This window comes from Pantherophis guttatus, chromosome 5 (genome assembly GCF_059756535.1).
Source record: "Pantherophis guttatus breed Tessera chromosome 5, ASM5975653v1, whole genome shotgun sequence".
Taxonomy (NCBI): Eukaryota; Metazoa; Chordata; class Lepidosauria; order Squamata; family Colubridae; genus Pantherophis; species Pantherophis guttatus.
Genome location: NC_142067.1, coordinates 2,688,925 through 2,713,485, shown reverse-complemented (window position 1 = coordinate 2,713,485; position 24,561 = coordinate 2,688,925). Strand labels below are relative to the sequence as shown.

Below are 24,561 nucleotides of genomic sequence, written 5' to 3'. Positions count from 1 at the left end.
CGTGTAGCAACTCTTTTATGTATGGTGATGTTGTCCAAACAGTCCTTTTCAGCGCGAACGTTGCAGCGTCTATGCCCTGGAAGCAATTTAAGATGTAGTCCTCGACTTACAACAGTTAATTTAGTGACAGTTAATTCAGTGCCGTTGTTAAGTTACAACGGCACTGAAAAACGTAGGACCGTTTTTCATACTTACGCCTTTTTTTTTTTTAGCATCCCGATCACGTGATCAATGTGATTCGGATGTTTGGCAACTGATTCATACTTAGGGCCATTGCTGTGTCCCAAGGTCACGTAATCCCCGTTTTGCGACCACCTGGCCTGCGAAATCAAAGGGAAAGCCGGATTCTGTTCCTAACTTTTATCAACTGCGATGATTCACTTAACCACGGTGGCCGGAAAGGGTCGTAAAACGAGGCAAAACTCACTTAACAAATGTTTTGCTTAAGAACAGAAGTTTGGGGCTCCGTTGTGGTCGTAGGTTGAGGACTGCCTGTATAGCAGCCCAATTCCCTGTACAGCACAGACTTACTGTTTTTCCCTAGCAGCAAATTAGGCGAGAGAATTGCGCTTCCACCCATAAGAAAAGGGGATGCTTGCAAGGGTCCTTTTCTCGACCTCTATTCAAAGCAAGACCGCTTGAAAAAAAAAAGATGCTTTTATAGATGGGAATCAATTGTGTTGGTAGTACAGTGGTCTAAGGCACCCTGTTATCAAGCTGGTTATTAAGACCAGCTGCCTGCAATTACTGCAGGTTCGAATCTCGCCAGGCTCAAGGTTGACTCAGCCTTCCATCCTTTCTAAGGTAGGTGAAATGAGGACCCAGTTTGTGGGGGCAATAAGCTGACTTTGTATAAATATACAAAAGGATGAAGGCTATTGCTTAACGCATTGTAAGCCGCCCTGAGTCTCCGGAGAAGGGCGGCATATAAATCAAAATTAAAATAAAAAATAAATCAAAATTAAAATAAAAAATCAAAATTAAAATAAATACAAAAAATCGTATGGAGGTGGTTTGCTGGAAAATCTAGTTTGATGAAGAGAAGGACCAAGGGAGACATGATAGCAGCCTTCCAATATCTTGGGCTGAAACAAAGAAGAAGAGGGGGTCCACCTCTTCTCCAAAGCCCCTGAAGGCAGGACAAGAAGCAATGGGTGGAAACTAATGAAGGAGAGAAGCAACCTGGAACTCAGGAGAGATTTCCTGACAGGACAATTAATCAGCTTGCCTTCAGAAGTTGTGGGTGCTCCAAAATTGGAGGTTTTAGAGAAAAAATTGGGACAGCCATTTGTCTGAAATGGTATAGGGCAGTGTAGGGGAACCTTGCCGGCACTGAGTGCCGAAATGGGAGCGTGCGTGTGTACCGGAAACCCAGAAGAGCAGCCGCCTGGTGCACATGCGTGTGCCAGGAAGATGATCTGATTTCTGGCATGCGCACTGGCCAGTTGGTCTTCATGCGTGCCAGAAACCGGAAGACCCAGGGGGCCAATGCACATGCACACACCGGAAACCGGAAGATCATCTTCCTGGCGCACGCATGCACACCGGACAGCTGCTCTTAGTCTCCAGCGCTCCTGCGTGGGTGAAGACCAGCTGGCCGGCACGCCAGAACTCGGGAGAGCAACAGGCAATGGCTCACATGCCCGGAGAGATGGCTCTGTGTGCCACTTCTGGCACGTGTGACATCGGTTCGCCATCACAGGTATAGGGTCTCCTGATTGAGCAGAGGGTTGGACTAGAAGACCTCCAAGGTCCCAACTCTTCTTCTTCATCATCTTTTAATGACCCCATAATCCCTTGCGGGGTGGTTTGGGCAATTGAATGGAGGTGAGTGTTTACTGGCCGGATGCCCTTCTTGTTGCTGGTGCGGAGTTTTGTTCAGCAGATACATTCTCATTGTGCCCAAAGAGAGAAATATCACCCTCTACCCAGGATCAAACTCACAGCCTCCTGATTGTGAGGTGAGAGCTCCACTTCTAGGCCACCGCACCACTCAAGGTCCCAACTCTGTTATTGTGTTAAAATACTTGTGTCCCGTCCCGTCCCTGTTTTCACTCCGAGATTTTTGCCCAGATTGGGAAAACATTGCCAAAACCTCAAACAAATGAACAACACCAACAAAGGAAAGAATATTCCATTTATCCTGGCAGGAGGCTTCACATTTTTTCCTATTAAAAGCAAAAAAAAAAAGAATGCCACTCCCATTTTTTTTTGCATTAACGGGTCTGACGGTAGACACATCTTTGGCCTACAAAATTTAGCTCTTTCCAAATCTCTGATGATGGCTTCGTCCTGCATAGCCATCCCTTGCTGGGCTCGCGTTGCTCCGAAGCTTTGGGAGTCCAGCGGGCGACTCCCCTGCGCTACCCTTCGGTCAGCTGGCGGCCTGGTGCAGCTTCTGCCTCCTCTTGACCTCTTCCGCTCGCTGCTTCTGATGTTCCGTCATGCAGGCCCGGAAACTCTGCACTTGCTCCTGGCACTTGCGCCAGTCCTGGTGTTCTGCCATGCACTCCATCACGGCGTAGTGGAAAGTGGCACAGCCCGTCCGCTGGATCATCTGGTCGAAAGGATCCTCCTCCTCCTCCTCCTCTTCCTCCCTCCTTGTTTGCGTCTTCTGGCTCCAGTTGTGGCCAGACATCCTGGCAAATCTGGGGAAAGGAGAACCTGCTGCTTAACAAAAAAAAAAAAAAAAAAAATCCTTGTGGTATCTACACCAGTGTGAAGCTACTCGAGCCAGGTGAGACTGTAACCTCCTAACCCAGAGGTCTTCAAATTGGCAGCTTTAAGACTTGTGGACTTCAACTCCCAGAATTCTCCAGCCAGCCATGGACCCTTTATGACTCATGGACTTCAACTCCCAGAATTCCTCAGTCAGCCATGGCTCCTTTACGCCCTGTGGACTTCAACTCCCAGGATTCCTCAGCCAGCCATGGACCCTTTATGACTCATGGACTTCAACTCCCAGAATTCCTCAGTCAGCCATGGCTCCTTTACGCCCTGTGGACTTCAACTCCCAGGATTCCTCAGCCAGCCATGGACCCTTTATGACTCATGGACTTCAACTCCCAGAATTCCTGGGCCAACTATGGCTCCTTTATGCCCTGTGGACTTCAACTCCCAGGATTCCTGAGCCGTCATGGCTGCCAACAAGCAAAGTCAATGGAGGAAGCAGGAATTCTGGGAGTTGAAGTCCAAAGGTCACAAAGGGGGGCCCTCGTTGCCCACTTAGCTCACCAAACGACCTAATTTTTACCCCTTATTGAAATAAAATATCGGGAAGGAAGCGTCCCTTTCTCCACCCCCCCCAAACAAGCCTACCTCGCAGGGCTGGGGTGAGGGGGAGACTCGGCGCGGTCGCTCACCCCAAGCCAGCCCTGCCAGGTAGGCCAAGCCACCTCCCCCCCCCCACAAAGCCCCGCCCACCTCCGCGAGCGCCTCCAACCGCCGCTTCAAGTCTTCCGGCTCCGCCAAACTGATGCCGTGGTGGGCGGCGCCTGGGCCTTCCGGGGGGCGGTCCCCGGGCGGCAACTTCCGGGGCGGGGCTGAGGCGAAGATGGCGCAGGCGCCGGTGCTGCGGATCCAGAGCGACTGGGACCAGGTCTTGAGGTGGGGAGGCCACGCCCACGACGGCGCCGGCCACGCCCCTCGGCGTTGGCGGCGTGCCCTGGCGGGGAAGGGAGACCACCCGGAGATCCCTGAGGGAAAAATTGGAACGGAATCTCCGGGGATCGTGGGGGGGGTGGGGACTGCCTGGACTTGCCTTAGGGGTCTTTGGGTCCGCCAGTCCCAGCCTTCTGGGTGCGGGAGTCCAAGGCAGAGAAGACCCTGAGGCAATCAATCCAATCTTCTCAGGGACTACAATTCCCATTCATCCACAACACAATAGGCTTTTAACTTCATGGACTTGTCTTAGAGGTCTTTAGGTCCAGCAGTCCCAGCCTTCTGGGTGCGGGAGTCCAAGTTAGTAGACACTGAGGCAATCTAGTTCTGTCAGGGACTACAATTCCCATCCACCCATGCCACAATGGGCTTTTAACTGCATGGATTTATCTTAGGGGATCTAGAGGTCCACCAGTCCCAGCCTTCTGGGTGCGGGAGTCCACAGCAGAAAAGACACTGAGGCAATTAATCCAGCCCTCTCGGGGACTACAATTCCCATCCACTCATGCCACAATGGGCTTTTAACTGCATGGATTTGTCTTAGGGGGTCTAGAGGTCCACCGGTCCCAGCCTTCTGGGTGCGGGAGTCCACAGCAGAAAAGACACTGAGGCAGTCCAGCTCTCTTAGGGACTACAATTCCCATCCGTCCACGCCACAATGGGCTTTTAACTGCATGGACTTTTCTTAGGGGCCTTTGGGCCCACTAGTCCCAGTGTTCTGGGTGCGGGAGTTCAAGGCAGAGTAGACACTGAGGCACTCTAGTTCTGTCAGGGACTACAAGTCCCATCCGCCCATACCACAATAGGCTTTTAACTGCATGGACTTGTTTTAGGGGATCTTTGTGTCCACCAGTCCCAGCCTTCTGGGTGCGGGAGTCCACAGCAGAAAAGACACTGAGGCAATCACTCCAGCCCTCTCAGGGACTACAATTCCCATCCACCCATGCCACAATGTGCTTCAAACCCCTTCTGCTCCTGTTTACCCTACCAGTTGATTGGTAGCTTTTCTGGCTGGGGAATTCTGGGAGTTGCAGTCCGCACTTCTTAAAAGTCACCAAGTTTGACAAACGCCACAATAAACCCATTTAATTTACAGGTAGGGAAGCCCTTGGCCATCGGGATGCAACACCGCAGCCCTTTCAATTATTGCTTTTATTTATTAAATTTATATGTCTCCCATATCACCTGATTTATTTCTAATGGTTTATTTCTCCCCCACTTTTCTAGGAGAAATGAGGAGGAGGTTTGGCTGAGCTGCAGGAGTCCAGGTGAGTGAGAAAAATCAGCCTCTCCTGTTGTTGTCGAGCGATTTTGCCAAGGAGTTCCAGTTTTTTCTGTTCCTCCATCCCTACTCGGATGTTACACGCCTCGTGTAACATCCAATCCCCCTCTCCAATCCCTTCCGTCTTAAAATAGACCTGCTCAAACTTATGGCTTGCATGGTATGGTCCGAATTCTTTGCATCAGGTTTTGGGGTTCCCAATACAGGTGATTCTCGACTTACAACCATTCATTTAGCGACCGTTCAAAGTTACAACGGAAAAAGTGACTTATGATTGTTTTTCCGCAATCAACATAAATCATAAGATCCAACGAGAAAGTGTTATGAGTTTGTAAACTCAGATCTGTATTTTTATTTTTATTTTTTTGGATCCCTGGGATCAAAACAACCAAAACACTCCACCTGCATTGGGGTTTGCTTGTAGGCGGTCACCTGTGATTATGCAAATCCAGGAATGGTGGCTTATATGCAGGAATGATAGCTAAGGAGGCTGTGTAAACCTGGATATTTCAAGGTTGACTCAGCCTTCCATCCTTCCGAGGTAGGTAAAATGAGGACCCGGTTTGTGGGGGCAATAAGCTGACTTTGTATACAAAAAGAACACTGCTTGGGGGGGGGGGGCGAAAGCCCTACTAAGCAGGTATATACAAAAGTATGAAGGCTATTGCTTAAAAGCATTGTAAGCCGCCCTGAGTCTCCGGAGAAGGGCGACATATAAATTGAACCAATAAATAAATATCAGACCCACCCTTTCCAGGTGAGTTCGGCCCCCATCCTTTTGGGCCTTTGGTAAAAGCCTGGCTCTGTTGATTGGCTTGGGGACTGGACGGGGCCGTTTCATTCAGGAGGTGGTTACAGGTTGTCCTCCACTTACAACCATTCATTTAGTGACCATGTGAAGTTTCCGAAAAATGCCCTAATGAATTCATGAGCCATGATCCGAACTTCAAAGGAAATATATTCATTTATTAGGAGCAACATTCCGGCAATCCTTGGATGCAGTTAGGACTGATCCTACGTAGATTTACGTTCCCCTATGACCCTGTTCTCTCCCCTCCTCCCTGGCCGTGTCATAAATCACATTCTCCGATTAACCACTTTGGTTGGCTGTGAAATCCAACACCCTCCTTCTGATTGCGGTCAGGAAGAATGTATGGAATGCAGCTTCAGTTAGGGAAATCAATTAGCTCTATCAGTTCTCCCTCCCTCCTGCTCATGGCAACTTGAAAGCTTTGCAAGTTGACAGACCATTCAAAGTCACAATGGCCCTGAAAAACGTGACTTATGAGTGCTTTTCACACTTACGACCATTGCAGCATCCCCAGGGCCACTGGATCAAAATTCAGACGCTTGGCCATTGACTCATATTTATGACGGTCTCAGTATGCCTGGGTCACGTGATCCCCGTTTGCGATCTTCTGACAAACAAAGTCGATGGGGGAAGCCAGATCCACTTAACAGCGCTACTAATTTAACCCACAGCAGGGATTCACTTAACAACTGGCAAGGAAAGTCGTAACATGGGGCAAAACTCACTTCGCCTCACTTAGCCATGGAAATTTGGGACTCAGTTGCGGTCGTAAGTCGAGGACTACTTGTGTTCACTGATGATATTTGCAAGCCCGGAATTTAACCTTGAGAAGACATAATACACAACTCAGAATAGAATAGAATCGAATAGAATCGAATCGAATAGAATAGAATAGAATAGAATAGAATAGAATAGAATAGAATTAGAAGAGGTGGAATAGAATAGGGTGCCGGCCTCTAGGCCACATGGATGGTGCCACCAATGGAAAGATTTGCAGATAATTACCAGTTTAGGTTGCTGATAAAAATGTACATTTTATGTACTAGGACACAACATTATGTACTAGGACACACAAAAGAGCCTGGTGGCGCAGCAGACTAAAGCCCTGTTAAGTAACACCAGCTGCCTGCAATTACTGCAAGTTCAAATCTCACCAGGCTCAAGGTTGACTTAGCCTTCCTTCCTTTCTAAGGTAGGTAAAATGAGGACCCGGATTGTGGGGGCAATAAACTGACTTTGTATAAATATACAAAAGTATGAAGGCTATTGCTTAGCGCATTGTAAGCCGCCCTGAGTCTCCGGAGAAGGGCGGCATATAAATCAAATTTTTAAAAACCGTTGAAAAATTAGCATTTTTTCCCCCTTCTGTTCTTTCTTTTCAAAAGAGGGTTGCAGCTTTAGCACCTGCTAAGCGTTGGCACTTAACTGAATTTTGGTCCTGTAACAGAATCACAGAGTTGGCAGGGACCTTGAGCTCCTGTTCAAGCAGGAAACCCTATACCATTTCCAACAATACCGTTTCTTCTTCTTCCTTTAGGGAAATCAACTTTATATGGAACTCTGACTTGTCACGGTTTGAGCCCAGATGGGATTCCTGAAATTGTAGCCTCCGAAGGATTTGAAGTCAGCGCAGTAACATTGGTATGGTCGAAAAGCAGAATCTGGCAACATTTCCCCCCACCCCCCAAAAAAATCATATTATATGGAAAGGCAGAAGCGTTTGGGAACCACATCCAATGCAGAACCCAGAATTTCTCTCAACTGTGGCAGGTTTAAGGTACCTGGACTTCAACTCCCAGAATTCCCCAGCCAGCATAGCTGGCTGGGGAATTCTGGGAATTGAAGTCCAGACAGCTTAAAGTTGCCATGGTTGAGAAATAAATACCGGGCTAGATTGATGGAGGATTTAAAGGTGAGGGGAGGAAGGTGGGAGGAAAAAGACAGGTTGGCTATGCAGGCACATGTGACAGATTTTTTTTTTTTGGCTTTAATTTATATGCCGCCCTTCTCCAGAGACTCAGGGCGGCTTACAATGCGTTAAGCAATAGCCTTCATCCTTTTGTATATTTATACAAAGTCAGCTTATTGTCCCCACAAACCGGGTCCTCATTTTACCCACCTTAGAAAGGATGGAAGGCTGAGTCGACCTTGAGCCTTGGTGAGATTTGAACTTGCAGTAATTGCAGGCAGCTGGTCTTAATAACAGGGTGCTTTAGACCACTGTACTACAGGCTCAGATTGCAGGTATATCATCAATTTGTTATTATACTAAGCTTAAAAATGGAGTGGTGCTGTGGCTTGGAGGGGGCGCTCTCGCCTCACATTCAGGAGGCCGTGAGTTTGATCCTAGGTAGAGGCAGATATTTCTCTCTCTCTGGGCACACTGAGAATATATTTGCTGAACAAAACTCCGCCCTGGCAACAGGAAAGGCATCCGGCCAGTAAACACTCATCTCCATTCAGATGCCCAGATTCCACCACCCCGGAATTATGGAGGTCGTTAAAAGAGGACGATAACTATGCTAAAAACCCACTGTGTGTTTTGTGTCCTTTTGCGAGAACCTGAGATAAAATAACACAAGAAATGGGAGGAAGTTCAGTTTGATCTAGTTGTTAAAGCGCCAGGCTAGAAGCCAGGAGACGGTGAATTCTAGTTCTGCTTTGGACATGAAAGCCGGCTGGGTGACTTTGGGCTAATAACCAGAAGTGATTTCTAGTCCTGCCGTAGGCATGAAAGCTGGCTGGGTGATTTTTGGACCACTCTCTTTCAAGCCAACCCACCTCACAGGGTTGTTGTTGGGAAAATAAGAGGAGGAAAGAATATTGAGCATGTGAGTTATTCATAAAAATAATACAGGCAGGATACTGTATATATAAATAATCAATAAAATATGACACCATCTTGCCTTTTTGTTTGACCACATACTGCAAAAGCTGTTGTGTGTGGCTGTTTAACTTTCTTACTGAAAGTCCACATGGACCTCCGAATTGTTAGACTTTGGGATGGATGGAGGGAGAGAGGGAGAGAGGGAGGAAGGAAGGAAGGAAAGGAAGGAAGGACAGAAGGAAGGGAGGAAGGAAAGAGAAAGGGAAGGGAAGGAAGGAAAGAAGGAAGAAGAGAGAGAAAAGAAAGAGCGAAAGAAAGAAAGAGAAAGAAAGAAAAAAAGAGGAAGGAAGGAAAGAGAAAGGGAAGGGAAGGAAGGAAAGAAGGAAGAAGAGAGAGAAAAGAAAGAAAGAAAGAAAGAAAGAAAGAAAGAAAAAAAGAGGAAGGAAGGAAGGAAGGAAAGAGAAAGGGAAGGGAAGGAAGGAAAGAAGGAAGAAGAAAGAAAAAGAGAGAAAGAAAAGAAAGAGAGAAAGAAAAGAAAGAAAGAAAGAAAGAAAAAAAGAAAAAAGGAAGGAAGGGAGGAAGGAAAGAGAAAGGGAAGGAAGGAAAGAAGGAAGAAGAGAGAGAAAAGAAAGAAAGAAAAGAAAGGAAGGAAGGAAGGAAGGAAAGAGAGTGGGCAGGTACTGTAGATAGGTAGACGGAAGGAAAGTAGGGTTGAGATAATCTGCATTTGGTCAATCTTATTTTTATATCAATTTTTCTTTTTTTAATCTCCTTCAGAAAAGTTTGCTTGTCTCCTGCTCGCGGGAAAACACCTCTAGCCAGTTTCTGGCACCCTATACTTCCTTCTGCAGGATCCATCAGAAAAGTGTACGTATTGTTTTGCCACCCGGTTTGGAAAGACTATTAAAGGAAATAAAGGCAGGATACATTTTTTAAAATTATTTTTAGCAAAACCATGGTTCACTTGATTATTGCGATTTTCGCTGAATGACCCCTTGCAGTCATATGACTGACCCATTTCACAGCTGTTACGACATAGAACTGTAATGGTAAGGTTTCATTACGGTCATATGTCAAGGACTACCTATATTTCCAGCAATAGAGGGTCCATGAACAGAATCTTGAAAGCCTCTCCCAAACCTTCCCTGGCTCAGAAAGGCCCATGAGGTTAAGGTAGGACTGTTCTGAGTCACTTCCTCACACTTCCTACTACTTTCCCAGGAGGGAGTGACACTTTCCTTATCTCCATAAAACCTCTCTCCCCTTTAAGATTAAAATAAATTAACAGAATAACAAAATTGGAAGGGACCTTAGAGGTCTTCTAGTCCAACCCCCTGCTCGAGCAGAAGACCCTATACCATTCTGGACAAATATCAGTCCAATCTCTTCTCAAAAAGCTCCAGTGATGGAGCACCCACACATTCTAGTGGCAAGCTGTTCCACTGGTTAATTGTCTTCCTTGTCAGGAAGTTTCTCCTTACTTCCAAGTTGCTTCTCTCCTTGATGAGTTTCCATCCGTTGCTTCTTCTCCTGCCTTCAGGGGCTTTGGAGAATAGGTGGAGCCCCCTCTCCTTTGGGGCAGCCCCTGAGATATTGGAAGACTGCTCTCATGTCACCCCTAGTCCTTCTTTTCTTTTTTCTTTTCTTTTTTTTATTAAATATATAAACACACAAAATACACATACACATACAAATATACAAATAGGACAAATACAACATCAATAACATAAATGACATCTAAACGTAATGTCAAATTTCCTCCGACATCAATAACCTAAATTCCTCGATATATGTTCCTTCCTTTCGCCTTATATAACGATATTATTTTATTAATATTTAATTATGCATTGTTAAATCTTATTTGGTACAGGATTTTGTTTTACTCTTTTAGGATCCTCTTTTGGTTTGGTTTTTTCCCTCTAACCATTGATACCACCTCTGCCAAACCAGATAGTAGTCAGATTCTTCCTTTCCTTGAATTTCCTTGGTGAGTCTGTCCATCTCAGCACGTTCCATGACTTTAGATATTATTCTGTCTTGTGTTGGGACTTCTTCCAGCTTCCAATTCCAACCCTAACCCTAGTCCTTCTTTTCATTAAACAGAATAACAGTTGGAAGGGACCTTGGAGGTCTTCTAGTCCAACCCCCTGCTTAGGCAGGAAACCCTAAACCATATTAGACAAATAGTTGTCCAATCTCTTCTTAAAAAGTTCCAGTGTTGGAGCATTCACAACTTCTGGTGGCAAGTTGTTCCACCGATTAATTGTTCTCACCGTCAGGAAATTCCTCCTTAGTTCTAAGTTGCTTCTCTCCTTGCTTAGTTTCCATCTTCTTGTTCTGCCTTCGGAGGCTTTGGAGAATCGATCGACCCGTTTATTTCTCACTGCTCTTGTTCTCTCTTCATTGTAGATCACCTGCCTTGACATTTCGAGCGGAGGAGGGCTTGGCGTCTCCACCAGCGCTGACGGCACTATGAAAATTTGGCAAGCCGCTAACGGGGAAGTTAGAGTAAGTCTCGCCTGCCTAAGCCAGTGTTTCCCAACCTCAGCCCCTTTTAAAGAGGGCTGGCCTTCCAGTTCCCAGAATTCCCCAGCCAGCTATGCGGTGTGACTCGTTTAACAACCGCCTTGCTGAGTAGCCCCAGAACTTCCGGTCCCAATTAGCAAGCACGGCATCTGTTGATAATGTGTTCCATCCACAAAAATTCTGGAAGAAAATCAAAACTTGGATAGTAGAAATAATTCAGAACCCAACAGAGGGAAAACTGGAACAATTTCTGTTAGGAATCTCAATAGACAACTATACTAAAGAAATACAGCACCTTATATTGCATATATTGACTGCAGCACGTATTGTACACGCACAATATTGGAAGAAGGAAACACTACCAATGGAAGAGGATTTAATTAAAAAAATTCTAGAATGTGCAGAATTAGATAAATTAACTAAAGAAATTAAGGGGAAAGAAGAATCAAAGTATTGTAAGGTTTGGAGTAGATGGTATGAATGGTTGAAACATAAGGAAATAAGTTAAATGAATGAAGAAAGGAGGGGGAAAATGTGTATGATCTTTTGTTAGTAAAGAAGAAATGATATAAAGTAGAAAATGAACGTCAAATAAGTAAATACTTAAATATTTGTAAATATTGATGTATAGAAAGAGCAGACCGCTGTGTATAGCTGAAAGAAAAGTGATATTTTTCTTTTTTGTGTTATTTTTGGTTGTATGTATATGTTCGATTTTTAATGTGTTTTTAATGTGTTTAAAATAAAAAAAACTTTTTAAAATTAAAAAAAAAAGATAATGTGCTCCATTCATGGTCTTTTTCAGAGGAATTTGGAAGGTCACATATACGATGTGAATTGTTGTCGGTTTTTCCCATCGGGCATCGTGGTGCTGAGCGGAGGGATGGACGCCCGGCTGAAGATCTGGTCTGCAGAGGATGGTAACTGCGTCGCAACTTTTCAAGGACACAAAGCAGGTACCTACCTAGAGAGAAGCGAGCGCTGGAGTTAGCCCAGAGCTGAATTGAATTAAGCCAGCTGCATATATGGCTGAAGTTTGAAGGAGTGTTGTCAGTTCAGTTGTCCTGTGTGGAACAGTCCTTGCAAAAGACAGAACATAGAACCTCATCAGAGTTGGGAGGGACCCTGGAGGTCTTCTAGTCCAACCCCCTGCTCAAGCAGGAGACCCTAGACCATTGCAGACAAGTGGCTGTCCAGTCTCTTCTTGAAAACCTCCAGGGATGAAGCTCCCACAACTTCCGAAGGCAACTTCTGTTCCATTGAATAACAGAATTAACAGATTTGGAAGGGACCTGGGAGGCCATCTAGCTCAGCCCAAGCAGGAGACCCTGCCTACACCATTTCTGACAGATGGCAGTCCGGTCTCTTCTTGAAAACCTCCAGGGATGAAGCTCCCACAACTTCTGAAGGCAACTTCTCTTCCATTGAATATAGAATAACAAGAGTTGGAAGGGACCTGAGAGGTCATCTAGACCAGCCCAACCCCCACCCCGCCCTAGCAGAAGACCTTACATCATTTTTGACAAATATTGGACCGCTGCTGTCATGTCTACCCTGGTCCTTCTCTTCACTAGACTAGCTTGCCCAGTTCCTGCAACCATTCTTCATATGTTTTAGTCCCCAGTCCCTTAATCATTTTAGATTAACAAATTAACAGAGTTGGAAGGGATCTTGTAGGTCATCTAGTCTGACCCCCTGCCCAAGCGGGAGACCCTACACCATTTCTGGCAGATGGCAGTCCAGTCTCTTCTTGAAAGCCTCCAGGGATGAAGTTCCCACAACTTCTGAAGGCAACTTCTCTTCCATTGGTTGATTGCTCTCACTGTCAGAAAATTCCTCCTTATTTCCAGGTTGAATCTCTCCTTGGTCAGTTTCCATCCATTATTCCTTGTCTGGCCTTCGGGTGCTTTGCAAAATAGCTCAACCCCCTTCCCCCTCTCTCTGGCCGCCCCTCGAATATTGGAAGATGCTCTCCTGTCTCCCCTGGTCCTTCTCTTCCCTAGACCAGCCAGGCCCAGTTCCTGCAACCGTTCATCGTATGTTTTAGCCTCCCGTCTCCTCATCATCCTGGTTCTCTTCTCTGCACTTTTTCTAGAGTCTCAACAACTTTTTTATAATGTGGTGACCAAAACTGGATTCAGTACTCTAGGTGTGGTCTTACTCAGGCTTTATAGAGTGGTGACCTATGACTGTTTTTCATACCTTAGGACCATTGCAGCACCCCCCCCACAGTCACGTGATCAAAATTCTGACACTTGGCAGCTGGCTCACATTTATGACGGTCGCAGTGTCCCGGGGTGTGTGTGTCTGTCCTCTGTTCCCCTTTTGCGACTTTCTGACAAGCGAAGTCAATGGGGAAGCCACATTCCCTTAGTAAGCGCGTTACTCACTTAACCACCGCAGTGATTCACTTAACGACTCTCTGCAAGGAAGGTCGTAAAACGGGGCAAGACTCACTTAAGAACTGTCTCGCTTGGCAGCAGAAATGTTGAGCCCAATGCTGTCTCATAATCCGAGGACTACACGTAGAATTAGATCCGGCTCCTACTGGCTCCCGAGAGCTGGGATTCTTAAAACTTTGGCAAGCTGTTTTGCAACCAGAGCTGAGCCCTGGCACCAAGCGGGCATTTAGGTGTTCAGCAATCCGGCAGCGGCGCCGCAGCAACAAAGCTGGCAAGAGTCAGTTGCTAAATATTTCTCTTTTGCAGGAATCCTGGACACGGCCATTGTGGAGAGAGGCAGGAACGTGATCTCTAGCTCGCGGGATGGCACGGCGCGCCTTTGGGATTGCGGGCGATCGACTTGCCTGGGCATCGTAGCCGATTGTGGCTCTCCGATCAATGGGATTGCTCTGAATGCCACGGACAACTCTTTAAACTTGGGGTCCCCTGAAGAACTTCCCAGTAAGTGATTACATTGCAACGGGTTGATTTTTCTTCTAAATGCAGGACCAGGCTCTTTGCTTCTCTTTGAATCGTGCTGAAACCCAGACATTTGTTTTCAGACAGGACTGGAGCTCCCAGGTGCCTGGCTTCTACCCTCATGCCTTAACCAGTATACCAGGGGTCTCCAAACCTGGCAACTTTTAGACTTGCGGACTTTAGCTAGAACTAGAAATCCCAGGACTAGAACTCCTGGATGCCTGGCTTTTAACCTGATGCCTTAACCACTAGACTAGGGGTCTCCAAACCTGACAATTTTAAGATTTATGGACTTCAACTAGAACTAAAGCTCCCAGGACTAGAATTCCCAGTTGCCTGGCTTTTAACCTTCCAGGGGCCTGGAAATCTGGCAACTTTTCAGGCATGGCGGCTAGCTGGCTGGTGAATTCTGGGAGTTGAAGTCCACAAGTCTTAAAGTTGGCAAGTTCGCCCTTCCCTGCATGAGACCAAACCGTCTCTCTTCCCACTACAGGTGAGCGCGAAGTTGGCACGGAAGGAAAGCTGTTGCTGTTGGCTCGGGAGGACAAAAAGTTGCAAGGCGTGGGGTTACAAAGCAGGCAGCCGGTAAGATTCCTTCTCCACGTGGGATAACGGGGCCAATTTTTCTTGGTTGTCTTTGATTGGAAATGTATCTCAAACCAGAATAAGGGAAGTTGGGGGGGGCATTTTGCTCCTAAGCAACTCAGCTGAGCTTTGCCTCTGATCTGCATCAGCCTGTTCTGTCCCCGTCTCACACACGCACACAAACAGATAGCCAGGGGTTAAATAAAACTGGCAGACAACAAATTCTTTCGATAAGAGGATTGGCAGCAACCCAGTAGCTGCTTGCCAAGAACTTTACTCATAGAGGGAGGGGTTGTTTCTCCGTCAGATAAACCCAAACAAGATACACACAGTTCAAGAATTGTCAAGTCCAGTCTGTATTAAATCCAAGGCAGATAACGTTGTTTCAAAGATACAATGTGACTCGCTAATAGTTAGTTTTGTCCATCACAGAGTCTGAATGGCCACCTCACCCCCTTTTATCTCCTGTGGGGTGTGATCCAGTGACTCAGCTTAATCTCTGGCACGCCTCCTTTTCTGCTGCGTGCGCTTATCTCTCCGACGCTGGCGTGGATCCAGCCAAGACTTATCTCCATCACTGTCCTACTGCGAGGAGATACCTGGTTCCTGGCCAATCTCTTCTCCTTCGGGAGACACCTGAGGCATTGCCAGAGAGGAGGGTCCTGGAGAGGGAGGCCTGGCCAACTCCTCTCCTTCATGTTCGGAGCTTTCTCCCTCCGATGTCGGCCTCTGGGGTCGGAGTCACAACACAGCCTTTGTGAGATGAACTGATTTCACTTTTGATTTATCTTCCATGAAAGAATTCTTTCTTTTAATATTTGCACTTCAGGGCTGAAATGAGGGCTCCTTGGTGCTCTCTGAGCTTGGCGGTTTTCTTGCAGACATTTCGTGACCCAGCTAGGTAACATCATCAGTGCTAGAAGGGAGTAGAGTTTGTGGAGAGAAATAGGAGGAGGAGGAGGAGGAAGAGGAAGAAGAAGACTGGTGGTAGAGAAGGAGAAGGAGGAGAGCTATGCGGTCCTTGGTGCTCTTTGAGCTTGGCTGTTTTCTTGCAAACGTTTCATGACCGTACTAGGTAACATCATCAGTGCTAGAAGGGAGGTGGGTTTGTGGAGAGGAGGAGGAAGAAGAAGAAGGCGGGTGGTAGAGAAGAAGAAGGAGGAGAACTGTGGGCTCCTTGGTGTTCCCTGAGCTTGGCTTTTTTTCTTGCAGACGTTTCGTGACCCAATTAGGTAACATCATCAGTGCTAGAAGGGAGTGGGGTTAGATTGGATTTCAAACCACATTTTTCTCCCATTTCCTCCTTAGGTTTTTCTTTTTATCAGTTCGGCTGCTTTCAACTGTTGCACTTTCCTCTCTAACACGTATCTGCTGGGAGGGACGCAGGATGGGAGCATCTACCAGCTGGATGTCCGAAACACCAAGTGAGTCAGATTCTATTATTATTATTTATTATTTTATTAGTCATATTTCTATGCCGCCCACTCTCCGAGGACTCTGGGCGGCTTACGCCAAAGACAGTATACTAAATAGCAGCTTACTAAGTAGTATAAGCAGTATACTAAATCCCCAGCTGCTTTGGAAAAAATCCAGCAACCGTTTCCTTATTTCCCCCGCCCCCCCCCGGCCCATTTTTTTTATTTTATTCAAAACATTAAAACATTAACATGAGCCTTGGTGGCGCAGCAGACTAAAGCCCTGTTAAGTAACACCAGCTGCCTGCAATTACTGCGAGTTCGAATCTCACCAGGCTCAAGGTTGACTCAGCCTTCCATCCTTCTGAGGTAGGTAAAATGAGGACCCAGATTGTGGGGGCAATAAGCTGACTTTGTGTAAAAAAGAACACCGCTTGGGGGGGGCCCAAAAAGCCCTACTAAGCAGGTATATACAAAAGTATGAAGGCTATTGCTTAACGCATTGTAAGCCGCCCTGAGTCTCCGGAGAAGGGCGGCATATAAATCGAACCAATAAATAAATAAATAAATAAATACAGACTGCAAAAAGGAAAAAAAAGGAATAGAAAAACAAAAGAAAATTGTGCATAACCCCCCCAACAAACATATAGATAAATTATACTCCCCCTCAGCTGAATACTGATAAATATATTTCAAAGATAATCGTAATGGCCTCTTTTCGAAGCTTAATTTGGCTGTTGGTCTTGTCCGTTTAACTATGTTTTCATATACTGGTAGTCCTCGACTTATGACCACAATGGAGCCCAAAATTTCTGTGGCTAAGCGAGACATTTGTTCAGAGAGTTTTGCCCCGTTTTACGACCTTCCTTGCCACAGCTTATAAGTGAAACACTGCAGTTGTTCATTTAGTCACACGATGGTTAAGCGAACCTGGCTTCCCCCCATTGACTCTGCTCGTCAGAAGGGTTGCAAAAGGGGATCACGTGACCCCCCCGGGACACTGCGACCGTCATAAATATGAGTCAGTTGCCAAGTGTCTGAATTTTGATCATGTGACACCCCCCCCGGGGATTCTGCAACAGTCGTAAGTGTGAAAAATGGTCATATTCAGTGTCGTTGTAAGTTTGAACGGTTGTAAGTCAAGGACTACCTGTAGTAGATCGGTGTCAGGTTTAGAGGGTTGTAGAAATGGATAAATTTGCTCCGGCCTTGTGCGCAAAGAAACCGAGGCGATGCTCGTGAAAGCAGCCCGTTCAAAAACCAGATTTTTTTTTCCCTTCGAAAATGTTTTGCTTTCTTATCCAAGGAGCTTCTTCGGTTCATCCAAGCTTCTTGGATGAGAAGCGAAACGTTTTCGAAGGGGAAAAAAAAATCAAGAGAGTCCAGTCATCTTTTGGAAAAAGAAATCACCTTTGGGACAATCGTGGCCTGGATGGTGGAGGATCTCCATATAGACCTTTAAATATTGAATTCTTTCTCCATTTTCCAGAGCTCCCATTCGAGTGATCCAGAGATCAGGCGCTCCGGTCCTTTCCCTGATGCCTTACAAAGATGGATTTATTGCCAGCCAAGGTAATTGATTTCTTATTTCTGCGGTAAGGAAATCTATATGGATGCCTGCTCTCTCACGGTAACCTCCAATACAGGGGTGGGCATGGTGTGGCCATGGGGGGCGTGGCCTAGTCCGCTTCCTGTACCATGGAGCGGGTGTTTTCGCCCTCCCCAGGCTCTGGAGGCTTTTCTGGCACCTCCAGGAGGGTAAAAACAGCCTCCCCGGGCTCCGGAGGCCCTCCAGAGGCTAGAAATGGGCCCGTTTCCAGATTTCCGGTACTTCCGGTAGGCCCGTTTTTCGCCCTCCCAGATCCTCCATGTGGGCCCTGCACTTACCTGGCATCCAAATCGGGCCGTGTGGAGACTCCTGGGAGGGGCAGGGTGAGATGGGTGGGGTCCCCCACCCTATCTGGTGTTCTGTCCCCGTCTCACACACGCACACAAACAGACAGCCGGGGTTAAATAAACTGGCAGACAACCAATTCTTCTGATAAGACGCTTGGCAGCAACCCAGTAGCTGCTTGCCAAGAACTTTTACTCAATAAACAAAATACCCACAGTTCAATAATTGTCCAGTTTGTAAAATAAATCCAAGGCCGATAATGTTGTTTCCAAAGATGCAATGTGACTCGATAGTAGTTAGTTTTGTTCGTCACAAGGTTTGACTGGCCACCACGCTCCCTTTTATACCCTGTGGGGTGTGGTCCAGTGACTCAGCCTAATCTCTGGCACGCCTTTTCGTCTGTTGCACGCGTTTATCTCTGCGACGCTGGCGTGGATCCAGCCAAGACTCATTACCCTCATCACTGTCCATCTGTGGCTGCATGGACATGCTTGGCCCCGGCCCTATCTCTTGCCCTTCGAACCTGCAGAAATTGCAGGCAGCTGTGTTAATAACAGGGTGCATTAAACCACTGTACTACCAAGGCTCCTTTTTTTTTTAGTTTTTAAACTGTCAATGGGTTTTAGTTTGAATGTTTTAAATTTTGGGCCAAAGTCATGTAATTCTTTTAAAAATTTTAAATTTTGTATTGGTATGTGTTTTAGTTCTGGCTGAGTCCACTAGGAGAAGGGCGGGATAAAAATTGAATAAAATAAATAAATAAAACAAAAGGTGGCATTTCTAAGTTTTTGAAGAGGTATAAGGAGACTCAGTCACTACAAAACCACACTGGTAAAAGGCAGGAAAAAGTGCACAACAGCAAGTGGTGATAGAAGAATTAAGAGACTGTGCCTATGTGACAGAAGAAAATCATCTGGGTCAGAGGTGGTTCTGACCAGTTCTGGAGAACCGGTAGCGGAAATTTTGAGTAGTTCGGAGAACCGGTAGTAAAAATTCTGACTGGCCCCGCCCCAATCTATTCTCTGCCTCCCAAGTCCCAGCTGATTGGGAGGAAATGGGGATTTTGCAGTATCCTTTTCCTGGAGTGGGGAGGGAATGGGGATTTTACAGTATACTTTTCCTGGAGTGGGGAGGGAATGGGGATTTTACAGTATACTTTTCCTGGAGTGGGGAGGGAATGGGGATTTTACAGTATCCTTCCCCTGGAGTGGGGAGGGAATGGGGATTTTACAGTATCCTTCCCCTGGAGTGGGGAGGGAATGGAGATTTTACAGTATCCTTCCCCTGCCACGCCCACCAAGCCATGCCATGCCACGCCCACCAAGCCACACCCACAGAACCGGTAGTAAAAAAAATCGAAAGCACTGATCTGGGTGTATACAAGATGAAATGGCACAATGCAATGTGAAGTCGAGTGCAAGGATTGTTCAGCGCAGACCGATTGGGCCTAAAATCTAGAATTCCACGACAAAAGCCACTTTTATCTCTCAAACAAAAGTTGAAAAGCATTACATTCTTGATTAAATTATCTTTCCATTGATTATATAATTTTATGGTACTACTCCCCCCCCCCCAAAAAAGTGGTGTTATTAGCCATCAAACCTCAAAAATACACTTTTCCCAAAAGGTTTCCACAATTTTGGGCCACTAGTGTAGGAAAAGATGCTCCTTAATTAAATGTATATGCCGCCAATCTCACTATCCCAAGTGACTCCAAGAGACTTAACAAAAATAGAAAGGTAAGTATTAAAAAAAAAAATTAGCATTTGCAAAAACCAAATGCGGAATTTGATTGCTTACCTGTTTGCAGGTGACGGGACTTGTTTTATTATGCAGCAGGATCTCGACCACGTGCTTGAGCTGACCGGACCCGACTGTGATCCTGTGTACAAAGTAGGTTTAAAACACAACATTCAGCATGATTTACTTCGCGCAAAGAAGGGACGTGTGGCAGGAATAAAAAAGGAATTGGGGTCCTGCCCCAAAAACCGAAAGAGGGAGGGAAGTATTTGGGTATAAAATCAAGAACCATATGATTTGCAATGGTATAGGGCCGTGATGGCGAAGCTATGGCACGGGTGCCACAGGTGGCACGCGGAGCTATGTTGCCTGGCACGCCAGCTCAGCTCCGGTACGCATGTGCGCCCCGGCCAACTGATTTTCGGGCCTTCTGGGTCCACCAGAAGTAGAGAAACAGGCTGTTTCCTGCGTCCGGAGGACCTGGGGGAGGGTGTGGAAGGCACATTTTTCTTTCTCATTCCAGATCCTCCAGATCCTCTCTATGCATCTGGGGAGGGCGAAAACAGCCTTCCCCACCGCCTCGGAGGCCCGAAACAGCCCGTTTTCCAACTCCCCAGATGCATAGAGAGGATCTGGAGCCAGGTGAGAAAGAAAAACAGGCCCACTGGGCTATCGCATGCCAGGAGCTGGGGGGAGGGGGGGTCGCGTGCGCATGCGCGGGACACGTAGAATTATGGGTGTGGGCACGCGCATGCACGAACCTTCTCCGCCCCTTCCTGGCACATGATGGCAAAAAGGTTAGCCATCACTGGTATAGGGTCTCCTGCTTGGTTGCAGGGTTGGACTAGATGACCTACAAGGTCCCTTCCAACTCTGTTAATCTGTTTATAAAGATACACTTCTTATTCGTTTTTGTATACTTCTTATCCGCCACTATGGCACGCTTCTTATGTTTTCTCTGCTTGACAAGATGGGGAAAATAAAGTTATTTATTTATTAAATTTAGAAACCGCCCTTTCCTTCCTAGGATGTACAAATGAAATATTATAACATTAAAAATAACCACACAGCTGGTCCTCGACTTACAGCCATTCGTTTAGGGACCGTTTGAAGTTACAACGGCACTGAAAAAGAATTTATAATTTTTTTTTTTCACGCTTAACGACTGTCTCAGCATCCCCATGGTCCCCTGATCAAAGTTTGAATGCTTGGCAACTCACATTTATGACAGTCTACGTGTCCCAGGATCACCTGATCCTCTCTTGTGACCGTCCGACCAGCAAAGTCCAGGGGGAAAGCCAGATTCGCTTAACAACCGTGTTACTAATTTAACAACTGCAGTGATTCACTCAGCAGCGGCGGCAAGACAAGTCATAACATGGGGGCGAAACTCAAATTTTCTCCCCTTTCTTTTAAATTTTTAAATTGGAATTTTAATTTGTTTTAAATTATTGGGATTTTTAATTGTCTTGGGCTAAATTATTTAATTTGGTTTTAATTATGTTTCTAACTTTTGTATTTATGTATTTTATTTTGTGCCTGTTCACCGCCCTGAGTCCTTCGGGAGTAGGGCGCTATATAAATTTAATAAAACAAACAAAACATAAAACAAACCACTTTCTCACTTAAGCAACATAAATTTTGGCCTCAATTGTAGACCGTGTGACTCACTTAGCAACTGCAGTGATTCGCTTAACAACGGTGGCCAGAAAGCTTTGAGAAATGGGGCGAAACTCACTTAACAACTGTCTCGCTTCGTCGTGGAAATTGTATGCTGAAACTGTGGTCATAAGCCGAGGACTACCTGTACATCAAACGGGAGACAACCCGGGTGTCGTCAGGATCCATTTGAGCTGAGATATTTTTTTTTTTCTGATTTTTCCAGGTAGCTCCCTGGGGGAAAGAAATCTACACCTGCTGCCGAGATGGGATCCTTCGGAGATACCAGCTTTCCGATCTCTGATCCGCCTGGAAAGTTCAACAGCGGATTTGCAAATGCTGGATTTAGTTCAGGGATTTCTCCCAGTGACTGTTTGGAAAAGGGCCAACAGGGCACCTGTTTGTAGTCCTCTATAGCACGGCTCTATCTATACAGTCGCTTGAACAGAGCTGATGACAGGTATGACTTTAAGAAGACCTCACCTGAACTCGGGGCTGAACCGGGTATTCCTGCAAAAACAAGACACAGGATGCCTGAAAATTTTTTGCTCCGAAGGTTTCTTGTTATTAAAGGCCACCTTGCATTTGGAAAAGCACAAGGGGGTTTCAGCCATCTTTTGATGATGATTAAGCCAGGGCGAAGGAACTGACCCGAGGGAGGAGAGGCCAGGATAAATGACCTCCTGGGAGGAATTCCCATAAGCCCCTCTTGACAGTATCTCAACTGGGATCTGAAAAGGCAGACACAGTGGGGTTTACTGGATGTGGTTTTAAAAAAAGTCAAGATTGTGTGCATGTGTATTGCTATATGATAGATAGATAGATACCATAGATAGATAGATACCATAGATAAATGATAGATGATAGATAGATGATAGACAAAAGAGATGAGAGAGATGATTGATTGATAGAGAGAGAGAGAGAGATTGCATATATAGTATTGCATAGATGATAGATCGATGATAGATAGATAGATACCATAGATAAATGATAGATGATAGATAAAAGAGATGAGAGAGATGATTGATTGATAGATAGATAGATAGATAGATAGATACCATAGATAAATAATAGATGATAGATAAAAGAAATGAGAGAGATGATTGATTGATAGATAGATAGATAGATACCATAGATAGATGATAGATGATAGATAAAAGAGATGAGAGAGATGATTGATTGATAGATAGATAGATAGATAGATAGATACCATAGATAAATGATAGATGATAGATGATAGATAAAAGAGATGAGAGAGATGATTGATTGAGAGAGAGAGAGAGAGATTGCATACATAGTATTGCATAGATGATAGATCGATGATAGATAGATACCATAGATAAATGATAGATGATAGATGATAGATAAAAGAGATGAGAGAGATGATTGATTGAGAGAGAGAGAGAGAGATTGCATACATAGTATTGCATAGATGATAGATCGATGATAGATAGATATCATAGATAAATGATAGATGATAGATAAAAGAGATGAGAGAGATGATTGATTGATTGATTGATTGATAGATAGATACCATAGATAAATGATAGATGATAGATGATAGACAAAAGAGATGAGAGAGATGATTGATTGATAGAGAGAGATTGCATATATAGTATTGCATAGATGATAGATCGATGATAGATAGAGACCATAGATAAATGATAGATGATAGATAGATGATAGATAAGAGATGATAGATAGATAGATAGATAGATAGATAGATAGATAGATATAGAGAGATAGATAGATATTGCATATATAGTATTGCATAGATGATAGATTGATGATAGATAGATAGATACCATAGATAAATGATAGATGATAGATAGATACTAGATAAAAGAGATGAGAGATGATTGAGAGAGAGAGAGAGAGATTGCATATATAGTATTGCATAGATAGATAGATGATAGATAGATTGATAGATAGATAGATAGATAGATAGATAGATAGATAGATAGATAGATACTGTGTTTCCCTGAAAATAAGACCCTGTCTTATATTTTTTTGAAGCCCAAAATAAGTGGTTAGCCTTATTTTTGGGGGGGGGTGTCTTATTATTTTGGGGCGCGTGGAGCAAGATGCGGCTCCTCTTGCCGTCTTACCTGATTTCCGGCTCTGTCTCCCTAACCCTAACCAGAGGAAATGGCGGGGACCAGCTGCGCATGTGGTTAAATATTTTTGGGGAGGAGGTGTTATTTTAGCACATGCGCTCAAAAGCCCAATAGGGCTTATTATCAGGGGATGTCTTATTTTAGGGGATAGATAGATAGATAGATAGATAGATAGATAGATAGATAGATAGATAGATAGATAGATGATAGATATAGATATAGATATAGATATAGATATATAGATATACATATAGCATATATATATATATATGCTTTCTTCTCTTATCGTAGGTTTTTGTATGTATTTTTCTTCAGGTATTTTCCTACGTAAACCAAGTTTCTCAAATTGCAGCCATAGGCTCAGCGAAATCACATCCACTATCCTAGGCTTCTTCAGACAGCAAGCAAGCATTTTGCTGCCTATTGGGAGACTAATATAGATTAAGAAAAATACATACAAAAACCTACGATAAGAGAAGAAAGCAAATACTTATCCTCTACGGGGAGGGGACACATGGTAAGGATGTGGCTAACTGATGAGGACCGATCAGTCCGAAATAGATCTGTATTAGTCTCCCAATAGGCAGCAAAATGCTTGCTTGCTGTCTGAAGAAGCCTAGGATAGTGGATGTGATTTCGCTGAGCCTATGGCTGCAATTTGAGAAACTTGGTTTACGTAGGAAAATACCCAGTTGAAGAAAAATACATATATATAAATATACACACATTCACATGCATGCATAAGGTTTTTAAGCAGAGACTGGACAGTCACTTGTCTGAAATGGTATAAGGTCTCCAGCCTGAGCAGCGGGCTGGACTAGAAGACCTCCGAGGTCCCTTCCGGCTCCATTCTGATTGATGGATGTTGTTGAGGACTACCTGTGGAGCTAAATGCACGGAAAGCTTTCCAGGAAAACATTTCCCGGACTGCAGCAGCCGCTGTTCTATTTGAACTGTGGATAAAGTACCCTCCTATAATTATGTTTTCCTAGTCTTATCTTTAGCCCCCAAAGCAAGATCAGCCACTTTGGAGTCTCTGCAGGAAGCAAACGGGTGAAAGGTAAACAAAGAGAGCGGCTGCCGAAGAGCCTTTTGCAGCCACGCGTCGTCGTCTAAAGAGGTCA

At 45.2% G+C, this 24,561-nt stretch overlaps 2 protein-coding genes across 4 annotated transcripts; one reads left to right on the top strand and one right to left on the bottom strand.

The window, feature by feature from the left end:
• Positions 1 to 2,123: 2,123 nt before the first annotated feature.
• On the bottom strand, positions 2,124 to 3,547 carry COA4 (cytochrome c oxidase assembly factor 4 homolog). Of its 2 annotated transcripts, none has more exons than XM_034438765.3 (2): positions 3,424 to 3,535; positions 2,124 to 2,648 (listed from the first exon to the last, which is right to left on the bottom strand). In XM_034438765.3, exon 2 carries the CDS (start codon positions 2,636 to 2,638, stop codon positions 2,375 to 2,377), a length of 264 nt encoding a protein of 87 aa, XP_034294656.2. In that variant the 5' UTR covers positions 2,639 to 2,648; positions 3,424 to 3,535; the 3' UTR covers positions 2,124 to 2,374. The 2 variants fall into 2 exon arrangements, with proteins under 2 accessions (XP_034294656.2, XP_087751852.1); XM_087895726.1 differs by having other exon boundaries at positions 2,235 to 2,667; positions 3,424 to 3,547.
• PAAF1 (proteasomal ATPase associated factor 1) lies at positions 3,254 to 21,916 on the top strand. 2 transcript variants are annotated; one of them, XM_060682726.2, is made up of 12 exons: positions 3,254 to 3,606; positions 4,888 to 4,928; positions 7,291 to 7,394; positions 9,358 to 9,447; positions 10,990 to 11,088; positions 11,912 to 12,062; positions 13,815 to 14,009; positions 14,521 to 14,612; positions 15,921 to 16,036; positions 17,517 to 17,599; positions 19,732 to 19,818; positions 21,551 to 21,916. In XM_060682726.2, the coding sequence occupies exons 1-12, from the start codon at positions 3,476 to 3,478 to the stop codon at positions 21,622 to 21,624; spliced, it is 1,263 nt and encodes a 420-aa protein (XP_060538709.2). In that variant the 5' UTR covers positions 3,254 to 3,475; the 3' UTR covers positions 21,625 to 21,916. The 2 variants fall into 2 exon arrangements, with proteins under 2 accessions (XP_060538709.2, XP_087751849.1); XM_087895723.1 differs by having other exon boundaries at positions 3,587 to 4,756.
• Positions 21,917 to 24,561: the final 2,645 nt, after the last annotated feature.